We start from the raw sequence: 22,720 nt of genomic DNA, 5'->3' as shown, positions 1-22,720 counted from the left end.
ACTTAACTTACAACCAAAGGCTCATTTAGCTTATGGCTCTGGAAGCACAGCAGAAATTGGAGTGAAGGCCCGTCTTAACTGCAACACACTGAGGCTAGGTTGCATGTGGGTGTTTCTGGTCTCACGTTTTCTTTAATGAACATAGACCATTGTAAAGATGGAGAAAATGAAAGCGGTCTTCATTTCTTTCTCTCCTAATATTCACCCTCACACTCCGTTGGCAACAGGAGCTCAGGGATGTTTCCTTCGGGTGTGGCCTCTCCTATGGCTGAAGTTGTAATAGATCCATCCTTGAGTTATGAGTGTCTCATTATGGAAACAGGCGCTGGTCCCGCCACGTGGTAAGCAGCAGCTGTGTTTCCCGACCTGTGCTCTTACCTCTCTCCTGGTGCCGATAACCATCTCATTGTGTGAGGGAGGAGGATAAATGAAAAGGGGTCCTGGGACAGTCGTCATCTTTCTGTGTCTTTACCTGAGTTCCTGTTGCAAAGATCTTGCCCCGTCTTACTAAGCTATACTGTCATTTTGCCTAACATTTCTGTACCTGCCTTTCATTAAAAAAAAAAAAAAAAGTTTTAATCATGAAACATAAATAAAAACTCCAGGACCTAACGGGAAGCTTACACATTGATTTTCATACAACCCTCCTCTTTTTAGTTTTAGTAACACTCCCCTCCATCTCTGATCCTTTCTGCAATCTTTTGGACATCAGACCCCCACTGTGACTCCTCCTGCTGTCTGTTGCTGGAGACAGCTAGCCCTCCCATCCATAGCTTCCATATGCACATCCAACCAAGCTCAGATAGAAAGTGTTGGGGGTGGGGGGATTGCATCCGAACTGCAATTGCAACAGCACCCCCAGTGCACACAGACTTTTCTTCTCGTCGTTATTCCCTCAACAATATGGAACAGTGGTTCAAAATGCATTCGCATCGCATTAGGTATCAGAAGTAATCCAGAGAGGGTTCAAGAGGGTGTGCACTGCCTACATGCAAATGGCACTTCAATTTGCAGAAGGGACCATCAGCATCTTTAAGTTTGGGTATCCACAGAGGGCAGTGCCTTGGAACCAATTCCCCAAGAACACAGACGGGCGACTGTATTATGAGTTGGGATTAGAACTACATCCTTGTTTTATTGAAAATGGTGTCAGAGCTTTTGTTTTTTTATTCCCTTTGCTTTTGAGGGGGTGTGTGATTCTGAGAGACCGGGGAAGAATTATCTTCACACCACATGCTAGACTCCTCATATCTCTGTCTTGGTTTTTAGTATTATCGTTGTAAGATCTTTGGGTCTCCCGTAGCCTTGAAATTTTCTGCAGTGAATATGAATTGCTTTAAGGCGGTGGGTTTACACACAGAGGGAAACATCAAAGTGCCAGAGAGGACCGGAAGCGCCTGCCCCTGCCTCTTCCTCACTCTCAGAGCCAGCTGGGTGGAGAAAGCCCGCTCTCCTTTGACATCCTGGTCAGGGTGTCCTTTGCTCTGGGCTGGGGGCATTTGTTAAACAGACTTTGCAAGCATGTCAGCTCCTCTGCATGCAGTATGATGCCTCCCAGGCATTTTGAGGTTAACCTCCAAAACTACCTTCTTTTTCTTCCTCTTCTTCTTCCTCTATTTTTTTCCAAGACGTCATTTCTCTGTGTAGCTCTGGCTGCCCTGGATTCACTTTGTGGACCAGGCTGGCCTTGAACTCACAGAGATCCTTGAGTGCTGGGATTATAGGTGTTCACCACCCCGCCTGGCGAAACCACATTCTTCTAAGAGAATTCAGGTGTGCATGTTAATGTACCCAAGGCTTTATCTTCCCAGTGATGTCATTCCAATCAACAGAGGTATACTTTATCTACCCATACATTTTTATCCCCTACCATGGCCACACACATGAGGGATACTTTGAGACAGATGCACTGGCCCAAGAACACTTCAGTTTTCATTAGTTATTGTGCTCAAGGCAATTGAAACGCTAAGCTCTAAAATGCCTCCCGGGTACCCACAGGCTCTAGGCTCTTGGGCCTGATGAGAACCACACAGAGGTTCAGAAGCCACAAATAGTCTAATTCCCCTTGGCCCAATGGAGCTATCTCATACGAGCATCAAATTTCTAGTAAGGCTCCGCCCCTCCTTTCTTCCAGACAACTCCAGGCTTCAAGTATTTCTTCCTGTTTCCCGAGGCCATCTACCCCTTTGCCTCAGAGAGTTCGGGCTTTTAGCCTACTTGCCTTCCATTTTGCAGAGAATCTTATGAGAATTGATCTATCCAATTAAGCCAGGAAATTGTTCCCTATGTTTAACACGTCCATCAATCGTATCCACAATGGCCACATTGATTTGGAGGGCCGAGGCTCTGAGGTGATTTTTATTTAATCCAGCACAAACTCCATTTAGGTTTCCTCTCTCACAGGCATCATTTCTCAATTTGGTTTTTGCTAAACTCAGCTTCGAACGTATCTCAGGAATTATCCTCATCAATGCTATTCCCCATCTCCAGGCGGGAGCTGCTCAGGGCAGACCCACATCGCTCCTGGCTGTTGCCTTTGCTGTGCTTTGTGTCCTACTGCCGGCAAATTGTGTTTACCTCCAGCTCCTTTTCTGAAAGAAGAATGTGTGTGTGTGTGTGTGTGTGTGTGTGTGTGTGTGTGTGTGTGTGTGCACATGAACCCACACACAGGAAGATAGCCACTACTCAAGTCAAACTCCACGAAGGTTGTTTCCTCCATCTTGAGAAACCATCTGTTACCTCAGAGCACTGCACTGATGGGCTGCACCATGCCAAGGGGGCCCACACACATATGCACAAAGACAGTTCCATTTGGAGACTGGATCTCATCTTTAATTAATAATGCCACAGCTTAACATCCTTTCTGTCGCTCTGGCAGATGGTATGTGTGTATGTGTGTGCCTGGGTGTGTGCGTGTGTGCGTTCCTGAACACATGAGGGGCTAGCAGAGACTCCCAAGCAGTCCTCAGCCAACGACTCTAGAGCAGCAGTCTCCATAGGCACGGAGGCCACACTCTGCCTCCTATGGTCTCAAGTCTTCCTTTCTCCTGGGCCACTTTGCGTGCGTTCTGAAGGCAAGGCTAAGGCCGGCCTGTGCCGAGTCAGGTTAAAGGGCCTCTCAGCACGGTCCAGCCTCCTCCAGTTCTCAGCCCTCACTGCCCCTAACCAGAGGGATGCCCTTGGTCAAGATACAGACTGTCTGACAGAGGTGGTCAATGGAGGCCAGCACTGGTCCTCTGCTACCCTGAAAGAGCAGCACCAGAGAGGTCCAGCCCTGGGTTAAAACCTCAAGCTGCTGGGACATTTGATGGGACATTTGACGAATTTCTTTCATCCACAAGCTGGGATGTAGCCCAGGCCTTTGGGCGGGGGGGGGGGGGGATGTCATTAAAAACGGGCAGACTTAGCTGGTGGTGGCTGTTGGAAGTCATTTCCAACCCAAACCTAAGAGCCCACTCTCTTGCCATCTCTACGCTCCAATTTCTTCACATGCCCAGTAGGTCTGCGGCTCCGACATAGCGGGGGGAAGTGATGGTGGGCTGAGCTGGTTCTGTAGCCATGTGCCAGTCTGAAGCCAGCCCTCTCTCCCATGGTCAGTGACAGCCAGAGCTTTCTGAAGCCAGGTGGGACCCCCACAGGCCAGGCAGCAAGTTCTCGGCCCAGTGCAGAGGGGAAAACCAAAGCGGCTCTAATGTCCCATTCCACTGTTCTGTGCCTTGAGAAGGCAAAGAGCCCAAGTCCCAGGAGGGTGGGATCAGCTGTTGGGGAAACAGCGCTGTCCAGGTGAGGCCTCGGGCCGGAAGCTGGGCTTGTTCAGCGGGCTGGGGTAGTAGGTGGTGGTATACACATTGGTCTGCTGCAGGGGGTAGAAGTTGGCTCTGTCGTCGGGGATCAGGTTGTTCTTGTTCAGTGTCTACGGGAAGCAGAAGAATCAGAGAAAGGAGAGAAGAGATAAGGAAGGGGCCAGCTCAGGGCAAGGGGTCCCGGGGCCAGCCATTAAGGAAAAGCCTAGCTGTTGATACAGTACTTCCTGTGAGCTGTGCCACCCACCGGCGCCCTGCACAGAGCCAGGACCCTGGTACCCTTCACCCTGCTCTTTTTTTCACACAGGGGTTCCCACCTTGAATTCCATGGGGGTATACTTCTCATTTTTGGGAGTACCCCCTCCCTTGTAGTGCAAATGGTTAGGGGTGGCCGGATGGACGAGAGTGGATTCCTGAGATTGACGCTGGCAGCGCTGGCAAGACAGGTACACGGCCAAGGTCAAGAGCCCAGAGCCCAGGAAGCAGGACACGCCAGTGACTACCAAGTGGATGAGGCTGAACCCTGGAGGAAGATAGGCAGGGGGTGAGGAAAGGGTGGCTGTGAAGAAGGGGACCTTCTGGTTGTCTCGCTGGGCGCAGAAAGAAGTCCAAGAGGTTCCAGGACATGGGGCCAGAACAAAAGTAAAGAGAGGATGGGGAAGGCCGTCACCAGGGCTTTCTCTCTCGGGACAATCTGTAGGCGGAGTGAGAAGTGACAATTGAAGATAGATGGCTTTTCCTGGATGCAGACTGATGACGGCCTCCTAGCTGGAAGGCCTAGGAGGGAATTGGGCAGAGCTCCCTGTGCACGACCTTGAATCACGTGGGGTCCTCCCCAGGTTTGGCTGTCTGCACCAGAATTAGGAAGAAAAGAGGCTGGAGTGGTGGATGAGGGACCGAGGGACAGGGACCCGAGTGAGCCTTTACCTCCACAGCTGGTGGTGGTCTCCTCCACACTGGAAGCAGGCAAGATGACTGCGGGGAGACAGATGAGGAAGGTTAGAACAGAGTCAAGAGGGAGGGGTCTCTCCCGGCCTGGGTGTCACCTAAGAGAGCCTGTAGGCCAATGGCTTCAGGGTCCTCACTCCTTCTAGCTTCTCTGTAACCCTCCCCCTTCTCTGCAGGAAGGCCCATTCAACAGGTAGCTAGTACCAGGGCCCCAAGCACGAGACAAATGTATCATTTCTGATGCTTCATCCAGTACCTCAATCTCTGCCTCAGGCTTCAAGTTTCAGAAGGGGAAGTGCGCAGGAGCAACGAGTGTGTGTGTGTGTGTGTGTGTGTGTGTGTGTGTGTGTTGATGGGGATCGAGGGGGAGATGGCTCGAGGACCTACCAGGAATCTCATTGTAGGGACAAGGCCTGCTCTGGCTGCTGTTGCCAGCACAGGTACCTGGCCCTGGGACAAGCTCCTCACAGCTCCGGCTCCGGCTCTGGGCCCCCTCCTCAGTGCAGACACCCCACTCAGACCACAGCGACCAGCCTTCTGTGGATTGAGGTTGGGGCGAGGTTGAACGTCTCAGGATCTCCCCGTTGAGGCTTAACGGGATCACAGCTTCCCCCAACCCCAGTCAGAGGTCCCGGGTACCTGGGCAGGGCTGCGTAGAGCACAGCGCCTCCTCCGTGTGCAGTCCGAGGCAGACGTCCTCACCCGGGGATGGCGCAGGGCTGGTGCAGGAACGGGTGCGCTGAGAGTGGCCGCCACCGCAGGATGCTGAGCACTGGGACCACGCGGTCCAGCAGGACCAGGCACCCCGCACTGTAGGCGTGGGTTGGGTGCGTGAGAGAGGCTGCCCCGGGCCTCACGCCCTCAACACCATCCACCCCACCCCAACCCCACAGCGGGGAGATGGGGTTGCCCGAGGCTAGGGTCTCCTGCCACAGCCTTACCCGGGCAAGCCTGCTGGTTGCAGTCTTGGTACTCCACGGCCTCTCCCACGCAGGGCAGCCCCCCGTTGCGGGGCTCCGGGTTGGTACAGGTTCTCTTGCGGACCCGGAAGCCCAGCTCGCAGTCCCGGGAGCAGGAGGACCACGCGCCCCAGGCGGCCCAGCCTCCGCTGAGAGAGTGCGGGGAGGTGTTCCCGCTGCGCAGGAGATCCTCCACCAGGGCTGCAGAGGCCAGGGGTGGGGGTGGGGTAGGGTGGGGGGGCGAGCTTAGCGACCCTGGCACAGGGCTGCCCGCTTCGCCCCAGCCCTGCCTGGCTCCCGCTCCCAGCCCCCACCCCCAGCCCATCCCCCACCGCTCCAGGCCCTTACCGTCGGTGTCACAGGCTCCGGTGCCATCCGCCGGGCAAGTCCGGGTCTCCGTCCTCCTCTTGCCGAACTGCAGACCGTGCGGGTCCGGCAGCGGCGCTCGGCAGGTGAAGCGGAAACGCTGCTCCTGGCGCGCGCCACCCTGGGTCACGTTCACGGGCAGCCAGGGCGTCCAGGGCGTGTTGCGTCGCACTTCCGGGCAGGCCTCCGGGTTGCACGTCTTGAACTCCTTCGGGACGGAGGGTTGGCGTCCTGAGCCCCCGAGGCCTGCGGCCCTCCCCCACCCCGCCCTGAATCCCCGCAGCCCGCACCCGGCCCTGCCGGCCGAGCGCTCTCACCACGCCGCAGCCCGGGCACGTGTTGCCGTTCTCGCAGGACCGACGGCGCGACTGCACGCCGCCTCCGCAGTTGCTGCTGCACTTGCTCCACGAGCCCCAGGAGGCCCAGAAGATGGGCACCGGGCAGGGCGTGTTTTCGTTACAGAACCTGGGGAGAAGGGAGGCGCGTCACCCCGGGGAGAGGGGATCCAGGCTGGAGGGTGCTCGAATCCCTGCCTCAGCCAGGGCTGGCTCACCGCTCCTCCCGGCTCTTGCCCACGCAGATGCGACCCCCGTGGCGGGGCGCCGGGTTGCTGCAGCTTCGCTGACGGACCTGGAAGCCGATCCCACAGGAAGTGCTGCACTGTGCCCACGATGACCAGGCGGTCCACGCCCCATTCCTGGTGGGGTGGGAGGGGACAGAGACACATGCCCCTCTGAGCCCTAGCTTCTTAGATCTGGGCTGCATCTGAGGCAGATGGACTGGCGAGACAAGTGACAGAAAACCTCAGCTCCTAACCAGGCTGGCTCAGGCAGATTCGTGCATTCATCCGTTTGCTCATTCATGCCTCAAATATGTATTGAGAGCCTTCTTCCATATATCAGGCTGTGCTCAGGGCCAAGGACACAGTGATAGGGCCGGGCCCCTACACAGACAGGCAAAAGGACACACTCTTTAGAGGTCTCAGTTACCATTCCAACCGGAAACCTTCCTCTCCCCCTTCTCGGACACCCAAGCCTCCTCTTAGACCTCACTCTCCCCGCTTCTCCCCTTGCCTTAGCTTTCCCCAGCCTGACATTCGTGCCCAAGTTCACCGCGGTGATGAGAGTTGGGCTCCTGAGAGCTCCTGGTACCTTTATCCCATACATAAGACCAGTGGCTGAATTCCTGCCCCTTGAGGTTGCTGTGAGGGCTATTTCAGTGGACGCAGATAAACTAATTCTTTTAAGTCCCCATAATTATGGGTTAGTTGTGGCGATAACCATTTTATGTGGTTCCCCGGTACCAGGAAGTATAGTTCTTTACAGACATTATTCTTTTAACCTTCTCAGCAACTCTCGGCGGGGACTGTATTCCCTATTTTTTTTTTTTTTTAAAAAAAAAGAGTGGCTAGAGAGGCTGGCCAAGTCACTCCTCTAGAAGGCGCGGCCCGGGGGTCATCACCCAGGAGAGATGAACGCTAGGAGGGTTTTCACACCAGTGAAACCCTTCTTCCACTGATGTGAAAGCTCTGCTAGTGCTGACATCTCCCGCCTCAAACCTCAGCTCAGCTTCCTGTCTGGTCCCCAGCACTGCGCTGAAGTGTAAACTCCTGGGTGAGGCCCCCCATTTCCCCAGTTCTCTCCACGTGCGTCCTAAACAGACACCACGCAAACCCTGTCCTCACCTACCTGGAACAATTGGCGATATGGATGGATGGCCCCAGGCATTCGAGGCCCCCACAGCGAGGCCTTGGCGAGTCACAGGATCTGGCCCGGCACAGGCAAGAACCCGAGTTGTCTCCGTCTAAGTGCTCGCACGGTTTCCATGGTGACCACGGGCCGAAGCCCCCATCCCGTGTCACATTCCGTACCTGCAGACTCATATAAGGGGCGAGCCTCCTGTCACACAAGGCGAGGACGGGGGCGGCGGGGGGGGGGGAGGAAAGCCCAGGGCACGTGGGACATAACTGATGGGGGCGGAGGGGGCATCATAGCTGGCGTTGAGGTTGAAGGGTTAGGGGAGGGCCCACAAGGGTTCTCACAGGACAGGCTGTGATGTTCTGGATCCAGAGGCTCATGTTGGAACTGTCCTCGAGCGTGCTGCAATGCTGGCGTTTCCCGTCCCAGCCGCAGTAGGGGTCCCGCGCTTCCAGGCATGCCCTGCGAGAGGGAGGTCCTGAGACTCAAGCTCACTGGCTTCCCAGTGTCAGCTTTGTCTCTAGAGAGCTCCTGGACAGCCCCACTTCGGGCCCCAGAGTAGAAATATCCTGGTTTTCTTTCTTCTGTGAAAAAGATTAGGTTCCAAGTTGGGGATTTAGCTCCGTGGTAGAACGCTTGCTCAGCAAGTACAGGGTGCGGGGTGGAAAAGAAAACAGCTGGCTTCACTGTGCGCCTGCTGCGCTGTGCAACTGATATCACTTAAAGCAATTCTGGAAGCACGGATGAGTTCAATGCCCCAACCCAGTGAGGGGGGGGGACCTGTTACATTTCTGTCAGGTGGGAGGAAACCCAGAGATCTTAGCAAGGACCCAGAACTGAGGCCGGAGACCGGACTGCTTTCGCCTGAGCTGGGGGCCCCAGTGCTCCTCACCAAGGACTACTGGAGGAGATGCAGTTGGCACAGGTGCAAAGAGATAGCCCTTCACTGTCAGACCCTCAGAGCATAGAGTGGTTCTTAAGCTTGGCTCGTATGAAAATCCCCTGAGGACTTTGGAAACATTGGTATACGAGTCTGTGTGGTTTTCAAAGCCTCAGGATGATGCTAAAGGAAATCCTGATGTGAACCACGAGGATGGCGGAGTCTCTGCATTGGTACAAAGGATTGGAGGGAGTTTCCCAGTGATCTCACAAATTGTATCTCACAGAACTGGAACCAGACCTAGGCTTCCCGACTGTCCTTCCTCTTATTTTCCACCTGCCCAGCAGGAGGTCCCATTGAACTTCGCACCCCAACTGGAAGGGGACCCATTTTTCAAAACACAGGATGCCTGGGTACAGTCCAGTCCAGGGTCGCACATGTTTTCCCTGTGCTTGAACTGTTTGCAGACAGAGAGTGGCGGCTAGCCTTTTAGCTTTGGGAGAACGAGCTGAGCTGCTAGGACAGGTGTTAGCCCACCCAGCCTTCCTGGCCACGGGGCCATCCTTTCTGCAACGCCCCAGAAAAGACAGTGGCTCACACCCCAGGTCCCAGACGTCTTCACTCCTCCTCCAGGGATCCTTTCTTCCTTCCCTTCTGATTTATTCAGGTGACAGGGCCCTTACATTTTTAACTAAGAAAGCTAGATCTCTGCTAGCAGGACTTCAAGGCAAAAGAAAAGAGTCTTGTGATTATTTGCTGTTCCCTGCTACTTTAAGACAGTTCCAAGATTGTGGAGGCAGAGGGAGGGGGCCCTCCAGCCTCCTAGTGAACCCACTGCCACGCCAGGGCACACTCCATCCCTTTGCTTGCTTTCCAAGCTTACACCCGGCTCTGATCAGCTAGGGAGAGTTGAGAGAGGGCAAAGGCAGGGGCTCCAAAAATGGAGGTGGGGAGACAGGAGAAGCCTTGAGAAGGAACAAAGGCAGTAAGAAGATGGGTGAGTGAGTTCACAGCACCATGCATGCTTACACTAGCATTTTTTTAAATTTATTTTTTATTTTATGTGCATTGGTGTGAGGATTTCAAATCCCTTAGAACTGGAGTTACAAACAGTTGTGAGCTGCCGTGTGGGTGCTAGGAATTGAACCCGGGTCCTTTGGAAGAACAAACAATGCTCTTAATGACTGAGCCATCTCTCCAGCCCCCCATGCATGCTTACAAAGGGATTTTTTTCCCCCAGTGGCCAAAGGGGCCAACGCCGCTGAAAGCCAAAGAGATACACACAGGAGCTTACAGCTTTTAGTGTCACTAGGATGGAATTCTTAGTTTTCTCTTGAAGCTTCAGGGACGGTCATTTGTCAGTCATGGTTTAATAGCCTGACTAATTAATTAGTTGGTTCATAGATAAGGTCTCCTTCTATTGTCCAGACTGGCCTGGAGCGCACTATGGAGCCAAGGCTGGTCTCAAACTCACAGTGATCCTCTTTAGTCTCTCAAGTGTTTGCATTAGATGAATAAGCCACCATGCCAGGCTCCTGTAAAAGGAGGCCTTGGAGGGAGGAAAGGAGAGAGAGAGAGAGTGACTGACAGACAGACAGACAGAGAGACAGAGACAGAAATAGAGATAGATAGAGAGTTGCAAAGCAGACAGAGGAGGAAAGAACTGAAGAAGACGGTGCTAGCTCCTGTTCCAGGCTGGCTCATGATCTTGAATAATCCAGGTAGTAGTTTGGGCATCTGTTGATGAGGTCCTGATTAGACTCTCCTGAATACACTGTGGCCTGTCTGGGAGTCCAGAGTACTCCCTTGTCTGTGCTAGTGAATCTGTTTCCTCTTCACCCACTCAAGGACAACATTTACACATTTTATAGCATAAGCATACTCAGGCTTTGCCTCTGAGACCAACAGTTTGATTTCAGGGTTTTGCTGTTGTCTTCCCACCAGCAGAATCTACCAAACGGGGCATTGTGGGATTCAAAACAATCCGTGTGCACAAGGAGAATCGGCAACCCATGGTTTTCAGACGCTGCCCACTGACTGAGAGGCGGATCAAGAAGAAGCAAATTCAACCAGTCAAAACTCAATAGAGCCCATGACTTGCTATGTGATGTCAAATAAGATTCTCTCTGCGTGTGGACTCACATGTGCACGCTTGCCTGTGCAGGCTGGAGGACGATTTACAGGAGCCTGGCATGGTGGCTTATGCATCTAACCCAAACCCTTGAGGGACTAAGAAAGAGCGTCCCATATCCACCTCCCGTAGGACAGGGTCCCTCGCCGAGATACAGAGCTCACCAATTAAGCTAGATTGCTAGGCACAAAGCCCCAGGGAATGTCCATTCCCCCCCGCCCCCAGTGATAGGTTTACAAATGGGAACCACACCCGGCATTTTTATGTGGGTGTTGGGGGTTGAATCTGGGCCCCTGTGTTTTCCAGACAAGTGCTTTGTTGACAAGACCACCCTGAGAACCCCAACAAAAGCAAATGTCTGCTAGCAGAGAGAATGGTGAAAGGTGGAAAATTTGAACCTGCTTATGAAGGACTAAAGCAGAAGGTTCTGGAGGAACCCAGTGTGTCTCCTGTTCCTGCTTCCTCTAGACCCTTTTGGTGTCTAAAGCAGTAGTTTCCAGTCTTGAGTGCAAATCCCAGTTTCCAGGGCACCTTTTGAAAAGCTTAGGCAAACAGAACAAAACGCCTCCCTCAGTTTGGGCCTCTGGGACTAGAAGTCCAGGTGTTACAATCTTTAAGCCCCAATGAATAGTAACAGTTGAAAACTTCTATTCCAGGGCCATGTCTGTCAAAGTCCCAAGGTCCGGACAGAATAGGGAGACAAAGGAGAAAGACAGAGTAGAAATTGGCCCCACTTTTCTCACACTCTCCGCCTTTTCTGACCAGTTAAGGTCTGGAGAAAGAAAAAAAAAAATAAGAGACCAGACTCTCTATGGATAGCCTACCCCATCAGTCAGAGAGACTACAAGACTCTCTTCTCTAGGGCCAAGGCCCCCTCCTCCTCCTGCTGTCCCTGCTCCTGCTGCTGCCATTAACTAAAGGATTGCCAAGGCTCAGGTGAGTCCACATGCACTGCCTTTGGGCCAAAGGACACTTCAAAGCTGACAGAACAAGGGGCATGCTTTAGAAAATGAAAGCTCCATGCTAAAGAGCATGAGCGTGCCTGCCACGGTAGGAAGTGGTGGGGATTTAGAGTTCTTTCGTGAAAGGAGCCATCAGGCCAATAATACATCACCGTGTCTTTTTTACTGCAGTGTCTCCGAGCAGCCATTACAAAGGGGAACAGGTTTATTCCACTGGCTCACAAGTAGGACAGAGATGGATGGTGGGCATCATAAACCAGAGGAGCCTGCACCAATAGGTGATGGAGGGGAGCTTTCCAGGGTGGAAAACAGCATCATGGGGCTTTTGAGCATGTGGCAATTACCTAAGAACACCCAGAACAAGGATCTGGTTGGGGAGATGCCATTGAGCCTGGGCCTAACCCTAAACACTTGGGGGCAGGCAGAGGCTATCAAGAGTGAGCTACTATGGTAGAGGTGAAAGGCCTACTGGAAGGAGAAAAGAGCTGACTCATGCACTGAGCATCTCAGCTCCTCTCTGGCCAAGCCAGAATATTTTTATATGCTGTGGAACTCGGATTGCTCTAATTAAGGGAGGTAGAGTCAAGCTCCTGGATGCTAGGAGGAGGAAGGGAGGCCGGGCAGTACTCTGCTAACCCACCTTGATCTTCCTGCCAACTTTGGAAGGAATGGGGACAAACATGCCTAGCGAGTAATGAAGTTCCCCCTCTCGACAGCGCTAATTCTGATACACTGTGATTGGTCTTGGTTCCCTGACACAGAGGGCACAGCTTGTTGGATGCCTATGTTTGCTTGCCTCATTTTCTTAACTTTTCCATAAGATGATTTTGCGGTTTCTAGGTTTTTAGATCTACCTGTAATCACATTTCTCTATCTATCTATCTATCTATCTATCTATCTATCTATCTATCTATCTATCTATCTAATGACGGGCATGCTCTTGTCCTGGCCCATGTGTGTGCGTGGCCCCTACCTGTAGCTTTATAATAGGGTTCTCACTGCACACTTCAGCAGCTTATAAAACCAACTCAGGAGGCAGGACTCCAGGCTGACTTTCTGCCACCTTGCTGCAGAATGGCAGTATTTTGTGGAAACTATACAAGCAACCGATCTCCTCTGCAACATCCCAAGATTGAGGACACGTCCCTGCTCCCCACCATCCTCTTACCCTACTGCAGACCTGTGCCTTTGCCGTGGGCTGGAGCCACACTAACCCACCACAGACGTCCATCTGTCTCATGACACATCCTGATCTGCCCCATGGTGCACCTGTCTGGAGAGCCTGAGTGGCCTCCTCAGTTGGCCTCAGTCCACTCTCTCCACCCATTCCCCAGGCCTCTCCTGCACCCGCCTCTTCTCAGGCCAAACAATCAGTTAGTTAACCAAAGCATCAATCCCAGGTGGAATGTCATCCCCATGCTGGGCGGGGTCGACTAGTGAAGTATAAAAAATATCAGGCCACTGGGTTTTTCATGAAGGATTTATAACCTCTCGGAGAATAAGGCACGTGTTAAAAGTTTAATATCGACACAAGTATTTAAAGAGAACACGGAAACTAGGAAAACACTGTCAGCAGGTAGCCGCTGCTTTCCGGCCAAACAGAGCTGTCTGTATCTGGTGTCATAGATTCAGAGGCCAGAGAGCTCAGGAGGCTGGAACCTCCTAAAAGCAACTGCAGAGACGAAAAAGGAATAAAGATCCTGCCTACCCTTTGTGACTTGGCAGCCTAGGCCCCTCATGAGTCCCAGGCCTGATCTTTACACTTCTGCCAAAATTAGACACCACTGTGCCATCAAATCCCCCCAGTTCCTGGCGAGAGAACCGAAGCTCAAAACGGCCACGTAGTCTGCTTAAGACCATGCAGCTCACGGAGAGCGGAGCCCGGGGGGATGCCATGTACCTCTAATCATATCATCCGCATCCCCCCCCCCCCAAGACACCCTTCTGCCTTTCCCAGCCGGCAGACCCAGGCCAGGTTTCTCCCTAACCACATCTGCAGTGTGGGGGGCTGGAGTGCAGCCCAGGCACACGAGTCTCCCCTCACACCAACAGCTCAAGGCACCCTGTGTGCAGCGGGGCTTTGTAAATGTGTGTCCCTCTGATGAAAGCATGGATGAGGGCTGAGACGGCCTGCCACCAGTGGTCCCCTCCACCCCATCCATCCTCCCTCCTCCCCTGTCTGCAGGCCTCTGTCCAAGATCCTAGTGCTCTCAGAGAGCAACCCTTGGCAGCCCTGAGCCCATTTGTCTCCCAAATCCCAAGGACAGATGGCACAGCCAGGAGGACCCGGCTGCAAAGGCCACCAAGTTCACGCGGCTTTTCTGATGATCACACAGAGGAATGGATGCAGCTAGGGCAGCCTCCAGGGCGGGGACTTTGGGACACTGTTCCATTTGGCCTTGGCTTCGCCCCTTAGATACTGCTGCCAAATCTGTGACTCCTCCGCTTAAAGCCCACGTGATGGAAAGCAATGGGACACTGCGGTTCTTCCACCTGGCCGCCCCATCTGGCTGGTCTGCCTCCAGGAAACTGAAGACTCAGGGGCTAACCCCCACGGCCCCACATCTGGGCAAGGAGTGCCGTGGTTTGAAAGGCAAAGGTCTCCCTCTGAACCAAAGGGCCCGAGAAACAAATCAAATTTGCTGAAGATGGCTGGCAGGCCTGAACTATGAGATTGCCCACAAAAATAACAGCCACCACAATTCGATAAGCGCATGGTTTCCCTCAGGCAGCGGTAAGTGCTGATTAACACTAATAAAAATCCTTCCGAGAGGTTTCAGGTGCAGGAAACCAGTGTTTGGAGAGGTTAAGTGACTTGTCCAAAGGTACCAACCCCATTGGAGACCCGCAGGATGCTTCGGCAAATGGCTTTGACTCCAAAGCCACACCGCTTAAGCATGCCACCGCCTCAGTGGAATGACTGGCAGGGTAGCCCCCACCACTTCAGACCCCGGGGCCCTCCTGCCTCAGTTTACCTTTGGCTACGGTAGGCCGAGCACCTCTCCAGCGGGACCCGCAGCACCTGGTCGCTCAATCCCACGAAGAGCGCACGCGCGCTGTGCAAGATGCGCAGGCTCCGCAGAGGTTCAAGGCGCCCCGGGGGCAGCACGTGCAGCTCCTCCAGGTAGCAGCCACGCAGACTGCGGCTGGCGGTGGACAGCGCTTTCAGGATGGTGCCTGACTCTGGTGGCCAGAGGAAAGTGGCTTTGAGGCAATGGCTACTCACAGTCACTTACCCCGCCCAGCAGCAACCACTTCCGCATCTCCAGTGCAGGCAAGCCCCGCCCCCTGCCCCCCCCACCAGCTCACCCGTGCCTATGTAGAGTACATGGTAGAGCGTGTCCTTGGCTTGTACAAGGTCCACCACTAGATGTGAGAAGCGGACGCTGTCCTGGGTGACACAGGGCTCCGGTGTCACGGGCTGCACGGCTTCGCTCATCAGGAAGAGCCGCTGCGCATCCTGCAGGCTGCGCTCCGTGAGGTTCTCGTTGGGCCCAGTCTCCGGGAGGGTACCACACTGCCACGAAAGAACGAGTCACTGGTGTCTAGTCCCCACACTGCAGTAACTGCCATGGTCTCCTTCCCACCCGTGGGGACCTTAGGTGGACACATTCTCCAACAACCCCTCCCCTGGTCCTTAGCATTCTTTCTAGACCCCTCAATCTTTTCCAGGAAAAGATGAATCTTCTTTAAAACTGGGGGGAAACTGAGGCTGGAAAGATGAGGAGGAGAGACCTGCCAGGGTTGAGGAGGTGGATAGGAGGGCAAAGGGACAGACAAATCATTTGAATGTGCACTGTGTACTGTGATGGTAAGATGCTTCCTAAGTGGCCACGCCCACGGTAGGCCAAGCTGTTTTCTCCTACATCCCTACCGGCTCCAAGTTCACACCTTCTAGGCTAAAGCTGGAAGGCAACCACCATTTGGGGGCATCGAAACAACCTCTGCACAGATCCATCTGCACAGATGACCTAGTATTGCCCTGTCCTTAGTTCCAGAAAAGGAACAAGAGGCTCAAGGGAGTTGGGTGGCCGGCCCCACATCACAGAGACGGCATGGGTCTGGCTCAGAACTGCTGTACTGAAAAGCCTGAGCCTTTCCCAAGGCCACAACACCCCTGGGGCAGGCAGTTGGAAGGACATGAAAGTCAGCCTTCCAGGCTGGGCATGGTGACCCAGTTCCGGCACTCAGGAGGCAGAGACGAGAGGACTCTGTGAGTTCAGGGCCAGCCTGATCTATAGGGCCAGCTAGGTCAACGCAGTGAGACCTTCCTCAAAACAAACAAACAAACAAGTCTGCCATCAGCCTCTATATGGCGGATGCATGTGCTACTCATGATACCCCGAACTACTGCCCGCATTCAGAGATCCTCCAGGCATTAGTGTCCACACGGTACATAGTATGAATGATCTCCAGAAAAAGCACCCAAAGTCTCTCCTACTTTGTAGAGTTGAGGTCCCTGTCTCTCTGGGTGTGTGGGGTCAATTACAGAGATAGCCAGAGTAGGGGGCTCCCTAGCTCTGCCTCTCCTCTATCTCCTCAATAACCGTTTGAGGATTTACCACTCTCTTGGGGAACCCATCACAGATCCCCCCAAAGACAAGCCTAGAAGCAGCCCTGTGCTGAGCAGTTAAGAGCCAGCTTGTGGTTGGGAATGGGGGAGGGGCGAAGGGGGAGAAGCTGTACCTGGAAATTGGGGATGGGGTTGGCAATAGGAAGCCAGGTAGCCCTGGGGTTCTCCTGGTAACGAAACGGGCCGTTGAAAGCCCTGGAGATGGCACTGAGGTTGAAGGCGCAGACGGCAGAAGCTGCGATGCTGTTTCTAAAAGGCAAGAGGTGACAGAATGCGGTGCTTCCTTTAGGATCTGGCCCTCCTCTGAGGCTCCTCAGCCCACCACCATTCCCAATCCCCCAGGTGAGGAAGTGGCTAGGAGGAGCCTGGAGACTTCTGCGCAATGAGGGGTGTGTAATCTGCACACTCTCCCACCCGGCCACTGGAAGATCTTATTGGCCAGAAGCGAGGGGGGGGCAGTCCCCTGGTGCCACTTCCTCATATCCTTTCCTTATTCGAAGAGGGGTGGAACACAGCCAGTGGCCTACATTAACCAATACATTTTAGGGCTGGAGAGACAGCTCAGCCGTTAAAGGCTGAGAAATATGAGAAATGCATTTTACATTACATCTATATTGAAGTGTCATGAAACAATACTATGCAAGCTAAATACGTTATAGTTTCGTTATTTGCTTTCAATCTGTTTTATGTGTGTATAACTGTATTAAATAGATGGTTAGGAAACCGCTGGCTCATGCTGCGGCCTGTAACTTGCAGAAGTGGGTAATCTCTACAGCCCTTCCAGGCCCAGAATCAGGTCTCTATGAATGTGGAGTGGCCAGCCCACAGAGATGGCCATCATTACACCCCCAAGCCCAGTTCTAGTCTCTGCATTGGTTTCTCTCCCAAATGTGTCCATTATCCTCTCCCTGTGCCTGGTCCCGGGTCTCCCTGTGCCCCTGGAAACTACACTGTCCTTTTGTTGGCCTCCCTTCAACCTGGATAAGCTCCTAATCCATTCTGCACAAACCAGCCGGTGTGGAAGTCGCCAGACCCACACCAAGTAGCTCACTGGCCTTTTTCCAAATCCCCCCATAATGTCTCTTTGACCATCGGGTAAAGATCAAAACCCCAAGAGCAGTTTACTACGGTCCTTGGGATACAATCCTCCCAGCCCTACTCTTTAGCATCTTTCTTGACTTCCCTTTCTATGCTCTTGTCGCGCTGGCTTCTTCTCAGTGCATGAGGCACTTTTTTAATTCCACCCAAAGTTTTTCATAAGTTATTGTATGGGCCCTAGAACGTCCTTCAGATCCCAAGAACGTCACATCCAATAGGAAGCCTCCTGTGACCGCCACCCTGTGCTCCTCTTTCTCTCTTTGTAGAAGCTACCACGGTCAAAATGGCTTGCTCAAAATATCCTGTCCACTCTCGAATGTCAGAGCCATGACTGCTTTTGCTCACTGCTGTCCACCCCGACTCCAGGACAAGCCCCTGGCATGGAGGGGTTACACAACAAACGAACGGCTTATAGTCCACATTGATATTGCCATTTTCTCCCTTGATGTCTCTCCAGCTCTTTCTGTCTTCTGCTCATAGACACCCATCCTCCTACACTGAGAGCTAGCCACACTTAGTCATGGCCAGCAGGCTTTCAGCTCCTGGCCCGTGGGAGCTGTGCTGAATGTCTGTCCCCTGGCCCGCCTGCTCTTGCTGGCCAGTCTCACCCACACCCTTGCCTGTCTCCTCAGACTGTCCTTTCTGTAGACAACTTGGGGGCATCCAGTGCCTGCCACCTGAAATCGCTCAGGGGCTCCCAAGCTCCTGCTGTCCTTACAAAATGCGTTGCACAGCATTCCCTGCTGCAAAGGCCCGCCTCGCTCTCAGTGGTGCCTATTCATCATTCTTAACCTGAAACAAATCACTTGCTTTGTTAGCCTCCACCTAGAGGAGCAGTGGAGGAGAGTCTGACGTCCCTGGGAAGGTTGCTCTTCCTCACATCCAAGGAAACAACATGGGTGTCAAATGCCAGTTTACAGGTTCTGGTGTAGTTGGGAGTGGGGAGGCGGAGGGCTTCTTAGAATGCTCTGGACTCAGTTTGGAAGGGACCATAGAGCATTTCTGCCTGGGATGTCACCCATTTATCCCAGGCAGGCTTTATGTTCTTTATGAGCCACTGGGCTCCTCTTCTCCTTTTCTGCACATCTGGCCACCAGGCCACTCCCCCTTGCACATCTGGCCACCAGGCAGCCCCCTTCACTTTCTGCACATCTGGCCTGAGCCTGCCCTTCCCAGCCACTCAGAGCACAGGCTGCTTACGACTCCTGAGGTGGTAAGCCACAGACGACCAGCTTCAGGAACAAGGAGATCTCTGCTTTATGGATGAAGACCCCAGACCCTGAGAAAGGGTCTGCTGAGCCCACCAGGCTGCCAGGCTAGGTAGGAAGAACCCTGAAATAACAGAGGCAATGGCCGCAGGGGCTGTGTGTGGGGGGGACTCACACGTTAGTGGTGAAGACGCCATAGATGAGGTCCTGTTCGGGCAGATGGAAGGCGCTCTGCAGCTCGTTATAGTAGAAGGGGACCTCTCCTGGGCGGGAGCAGTTGAGCCGGGCCTTCATGAATGTGGTCCACGTGTCCTCCAGCAGGAAACGGCCCCCTACGTCGTTCTTGCACACCCGGGCCACCCGAGAGTATACGGTGCGCCCACAATCGTGTTCTACGGCATTCTCCCGGAGGAAGAAATACGCAAACAGCCCGATGTCAAAGGCTGCCACAAAATTTGGCTCTGTGGGAGATGGAGAGAAGAAGCCAGAGCAGGAAGGACTGGACTGTTTCAGTGTTCTTAGGTGGGAATCTTGAGCCCCTGACCCAGGGCTCTAAGTAAGCCTGTTCCCACTTTCACTCGTGGAAGTTCTCGGGTTTATTAATAGTGTTATTGTTAATAGTGTTATCTCACTGGAGAAAATTCACTATCATAAGAACTTTGTTGGTCCATCCATGTAAACCTCACTAGAAATCATAAGGCAAGTCCTAGGACTACTTCCCACTACCAATGAGAGCATCATGGTACAGACAGGCTCGGGCCAATCAGCTAGTTAGTAAAGAAATAGATTCAACCTCAAGGGGCAGGACATCCATACCAACTCCCTCATTTCTTCCCTAACTTCTCCTTTCTCACAACTACTACTCCACCCAAGGTCTTACTCTCTCCCCTCATAACCTGCCCTTTGTCTGTTCTGGGTCCTCAGGACATCTGGGGTTCAGCTTCAGCGTGTCTTGATTTTTTGGGCGAACATCTTCCCTGTCCTAGCTACTTTCTTGATGAATCAACAGAGACAGGAAAGGCCAGTGGGGTTTGGAAGGCAGGACGGCCCTGCCCCAGGCCTGGGCCACCTTACCATTGAGCCATTTGGAGTTGTACTGGGCAGTGCGAAGTGGTGGCCCACTGCCCAGGCTGCGGTAGATGGCTGGGTCCCGACCTGAGAAGTCGATGACCGTGGCCGCATAGAGCTCGCCCTGGGAGGAGATGACAGCTGTGGAGTTGTGGCGTGGGTCATAGGGGCAGCGGGCCACACCGTTGATCTTCTCGATAGTCCGGCTGAGGTTCCCCACCTGGAGATGGCGGGAGAAGAGAGCTTTTCCCTGGCATCCTGGGGCCACCTGGTGTTTCCAGACTTAAGAGTTGTTTCCTCTGGGACCCTTAGTTTCTGGACCCCCACCTCCCAAGTCTCAACTAGTCTCATCACTGCCACCTTGTGATCTCACAGCCATTACAAAGGGTGAGGTCTTTCAGGAGTGTCCCCTGGGCCCCAGATGGACATTTCAAGTAAGACCGATGAGGAAAACACTGAAGAGAGGTCCGACTGGAATTTCAGATGAAGGATGCACATTTTACGTTTGCCCCAATACTACATAAACATACATTCTCCACCCACCCTGTTACATTTGTCAGTCCCCACTGACAAGGCCGTGCGCCCAGGCAAGATGCCATCCCCTGACACCCCTCTTTGCCTGCCCCTGCCAATGGCCCACCTGTCTGCTGGAACACACTGGGGAAAAGGCATTGGTGCCACACATGAACACCTTCCGGCCGGAAACAATCAGGACTCGCACATAGTTCTGACACTCCTCCTGAGGCAGGAAGGAAAACGATAGACGGTCACCACTTGTGTCTCCCTTGACTCCCTTCACCCTCACCCCACTCGGGCTTCCGGGGCAAGCGACCTCATGATCACAAGGATCCCCAACCTCTCCTGAGACCGTAAGCTTCCAGCAGAGCTCCTGATGCCATCGGCATGTACCTCATACCTCAGTCTTCCCTTTGCTCTGGCAGGAGCGGCGTGTGTCCTCAGTGGAGGCCCACTCTGTAGCCTGTGGGAGAAACAGGGACATATCTGGTACACTCCCCGACACTGCTCCTTATGGCGAGGGCAGCCAGGGTCTGGGAGGACAGGAAGCTGGTGGGAAGCTTGAAGGTTTAAGGCTCTCTCTCCCAGCATCTGAGGTGTTTGGGGAGCTGGCAGAGATTCGCCCAGAGGCCTTTAACTAATGGGTAGTCCCTTGACCTGACACCTTCTCTGCCTAATTGGGTTGGGGACAGCTGGATCCTGGGCTCCAGCAGCCCCTCACAGTTCTCTGGGAACTCTCCCCAGGTCAGCTATGAAGCTGCAAGTGGAGAAGGAAGGGTTTTCAGTATTAGCTAAATCTTGGTAGGGAACAGAAATGTGTCTTCCTGAAGTCCCTCAAAGGACGGGGACGACCTGGGGTCACTGTCTAAAGGTTAGACTGTGTAAAGCTTTGAAATAGGAGTTATAATTTTTCTGCTAAACCCCTGCAACAAATTATCTTTCTCCCTCAATCTCTGTAGACACTGAGGTTCTTGGTGATGATTTAAAGTATGTGGTAGGCCATGGGTAGGAGTCTTCATTTCCTATGTCATAGGCGGTGTGTGTTTGTGCCCTTTACCCCACTGTCCCCAGAGATGAAGATGTCTGCTTTCCTCAGTTGCTCCTCTCATGAAGTCTCTAATTTTTTTTTTTTTTTTGGAAGCACAATTTGAGGAGGACCTTGAACCTCTGATTCCCAGCCTCTCACTTCTGAGTTCTGGGGACACAGCATCTCCATGATGCCCACTTTATAAAGTGCTGGGAATTAAACCCAGGCTTTTGTCTGCTTCCCTTCTTGACTCTCTTGTGACATCATTCACACTGGAGCTAAGGGGCTGGAGACACAGCTTTCTCGTGCCCAGGGCAATAGAAAAAGGCTGTCTGTAGAGAGAATTTTTCTGTATTGTATGGGTGCATTGCCTGTTAATAAAAAAAACAAAAACAAAAACCTATGGGCTATAGGAAAAGTTAGAAAAGGAGGTGGCAAAAAGGATTCTGGGATAGCACCAGGCATTGGATATTTGGCTGGGAGATGTGAGAAGGACGGATGCATGGTACCTGAGCAGAGATAACTAGCCACGTGGCAGAATGTAGGTTAGTATAAATAGGATATTAGTTATGAGTTAGTCAGAGAAGAGCCTAGCTATATGGCTTAGGTATTTGTAAATATCTTTTGAGTCTCGCGAGTCATTATTCTGGTAGCTTGGGACTGGGAGGAAAAACATGCACCCTGCTACAGCTGTCTCCACCCAGGACTCCTCCTCCATTTATTCTCTCGTTTCTGATGGAACTCTTAAGGGAAGAAAGACACTTCTTACCCAAGCAACTGTCAACAGTGATGACGTATAATCATGTACCCCTCCAGCTGTCCTAGAAGCCCTGAGTAAGCAGATCTCTCTTTCTCTCTCTGTCTCTGTCTCTCTCTCTCTCTATCCCTCCCCCCATATGCTGTGCTTTAATTTCTCACGAAGCTGCTTTGCTAGATGATGGGAAGCAGGGGACAAGGAAGAGCCATAGGGCTGTCTTTTGCTTTCCAGACTGGCACATCTACCTCTACAGAAGCATGGCTGCTTAGAGCAGAGAGAGGCTGACCTCTGCAGACCCTTACATCAGGGAACTGGTCTCCACTAAGCATGCTGGGTCAACCCCTCCAGCCCACATTGGAGCTCAGACCTGTTTCTCGGCTTTAAAGAAGGGCAGATGGCCATTAGGGTCTGGGTTTATCTGGATGGAAATAACTACACATTGTGAATCTCAGGACCCATCAGGCCCCAGGTTAAGCCTCACAAGAGAGAAGAGGATAAATAAGAGTTCTTGGAGTTTCTGGGGCCAGGAAAGGTCAATGACCCCCATACACTGAAACACAAATGATAGGTGCTGGTGAGCTGCAGAGGGCCTTGGGGTTCCTGCATGGAGCACTTTTAAGGGGCCAGCCTGTTCTTAAGGAGGAAGTCTACAATGGCACAGCCATGTGCCAGGGACTTGTGCACTCTGTCTGTCTTCAGTACAATAGGGAGGAAACTAAAGCCAGTG

The 22,720-nt window shown here is 53.0% G+C and overlaps 1 protein-coding gene across 2 annotated transcripts in view; it reads right to left on the bottom strand.

Annotated features, from left to right (window-relative positions):
* Positions 1–1,102: 1,102 nt before the first annotated feature.
* The window catches only part of Sema5b (semaphorin 5B), a 119,935-nt gene continuing 98,317 nt past the window's right edge, over positions 1,103–22,720 (bottom strand). For both annotated transcript variants that reach the window (XM_060370320.1, XM_060370319.1), the window contains exons 5-22: positions 20,610–20,672; positions 20,334–20,432; positions 19,700–19,913; positions 18,801–19,086; positions 16,433–16,568; positions 15,056–15,263; positions 14,722–14,929; positions 8,118–8,235; positions 7,765–7,946; positions 6,630–6,773; positions 6,394–6,541; positions 6,059–6,284; positions 5,693–5,911; positions 5,391–5,561; positions 5,139–5,288; positions 4,731–4,778; positions 4,121–4,326; positions 1,103–3,913 (exon numbers count right to left, since the gene is read on the bottom strand). In XM_060370320.1, the coding sequence (XP_060226303.1) occupies positions 3,755–3,913; positions 4,121–4,326; positions 4,731–4,778; positions 5,139–5,288; positions 5,391–5,561; positions 5,693–5,911; positions 6,059–6,284; positions 6,394–6,541; positions 6,630–6,773; positions 7,765–7,946; positions 8,118–8,235; positions 14,722–14,929; positions 15,056–15,263; positions 16,433–16,568; positions 18,801–19,086; positions 19,700–19,913; positions 20,334–20,432; positions 20,610–20,672 (2,985 nt within the window). In that variant the 3' untranslated portion in view covers positions 1,103–3,754. The remainder of the gene's footprint in view (positions 3,914–4,120; positions 4,327–4,730; positions 4,779–5,138; positions 5,289–5,390; positions 5,562–5,692; positions 5,912–6,058; positions 6,285–6,393; positions 6,542–6,629; positions 6,774–7,764; positions 7,947–8,117; positions 8,236–14,721; positions 14,930–15,055; positions 15,264–16,432; positions 16,569–18,800; positions 19,087–19,699; positions 19,914–20,333; positions 20,433–20,609; positions 20,673–22,720) is intronic.

The sequence above is a fragment of the Meriones unguiculatus genome, chromosome 17, assembly GCF_030254825.1.
Source record: "Meriones unguiculatus strain TT.TT164.6M chromosome 17, Bangor_MerUng_6.1, whole genome shotgun sequence".
Classification (NCBI taxonomy): Eukaryota; Metazoa; Chordata; class Mammalia; order Rodentia; family Muridae; genus Meriones; species Meriones unguiculatus.
Note: the sequence above shows the minus strand (reverse complement) of the source record. Positions and strands in the feature narration are given on the sequence as shown.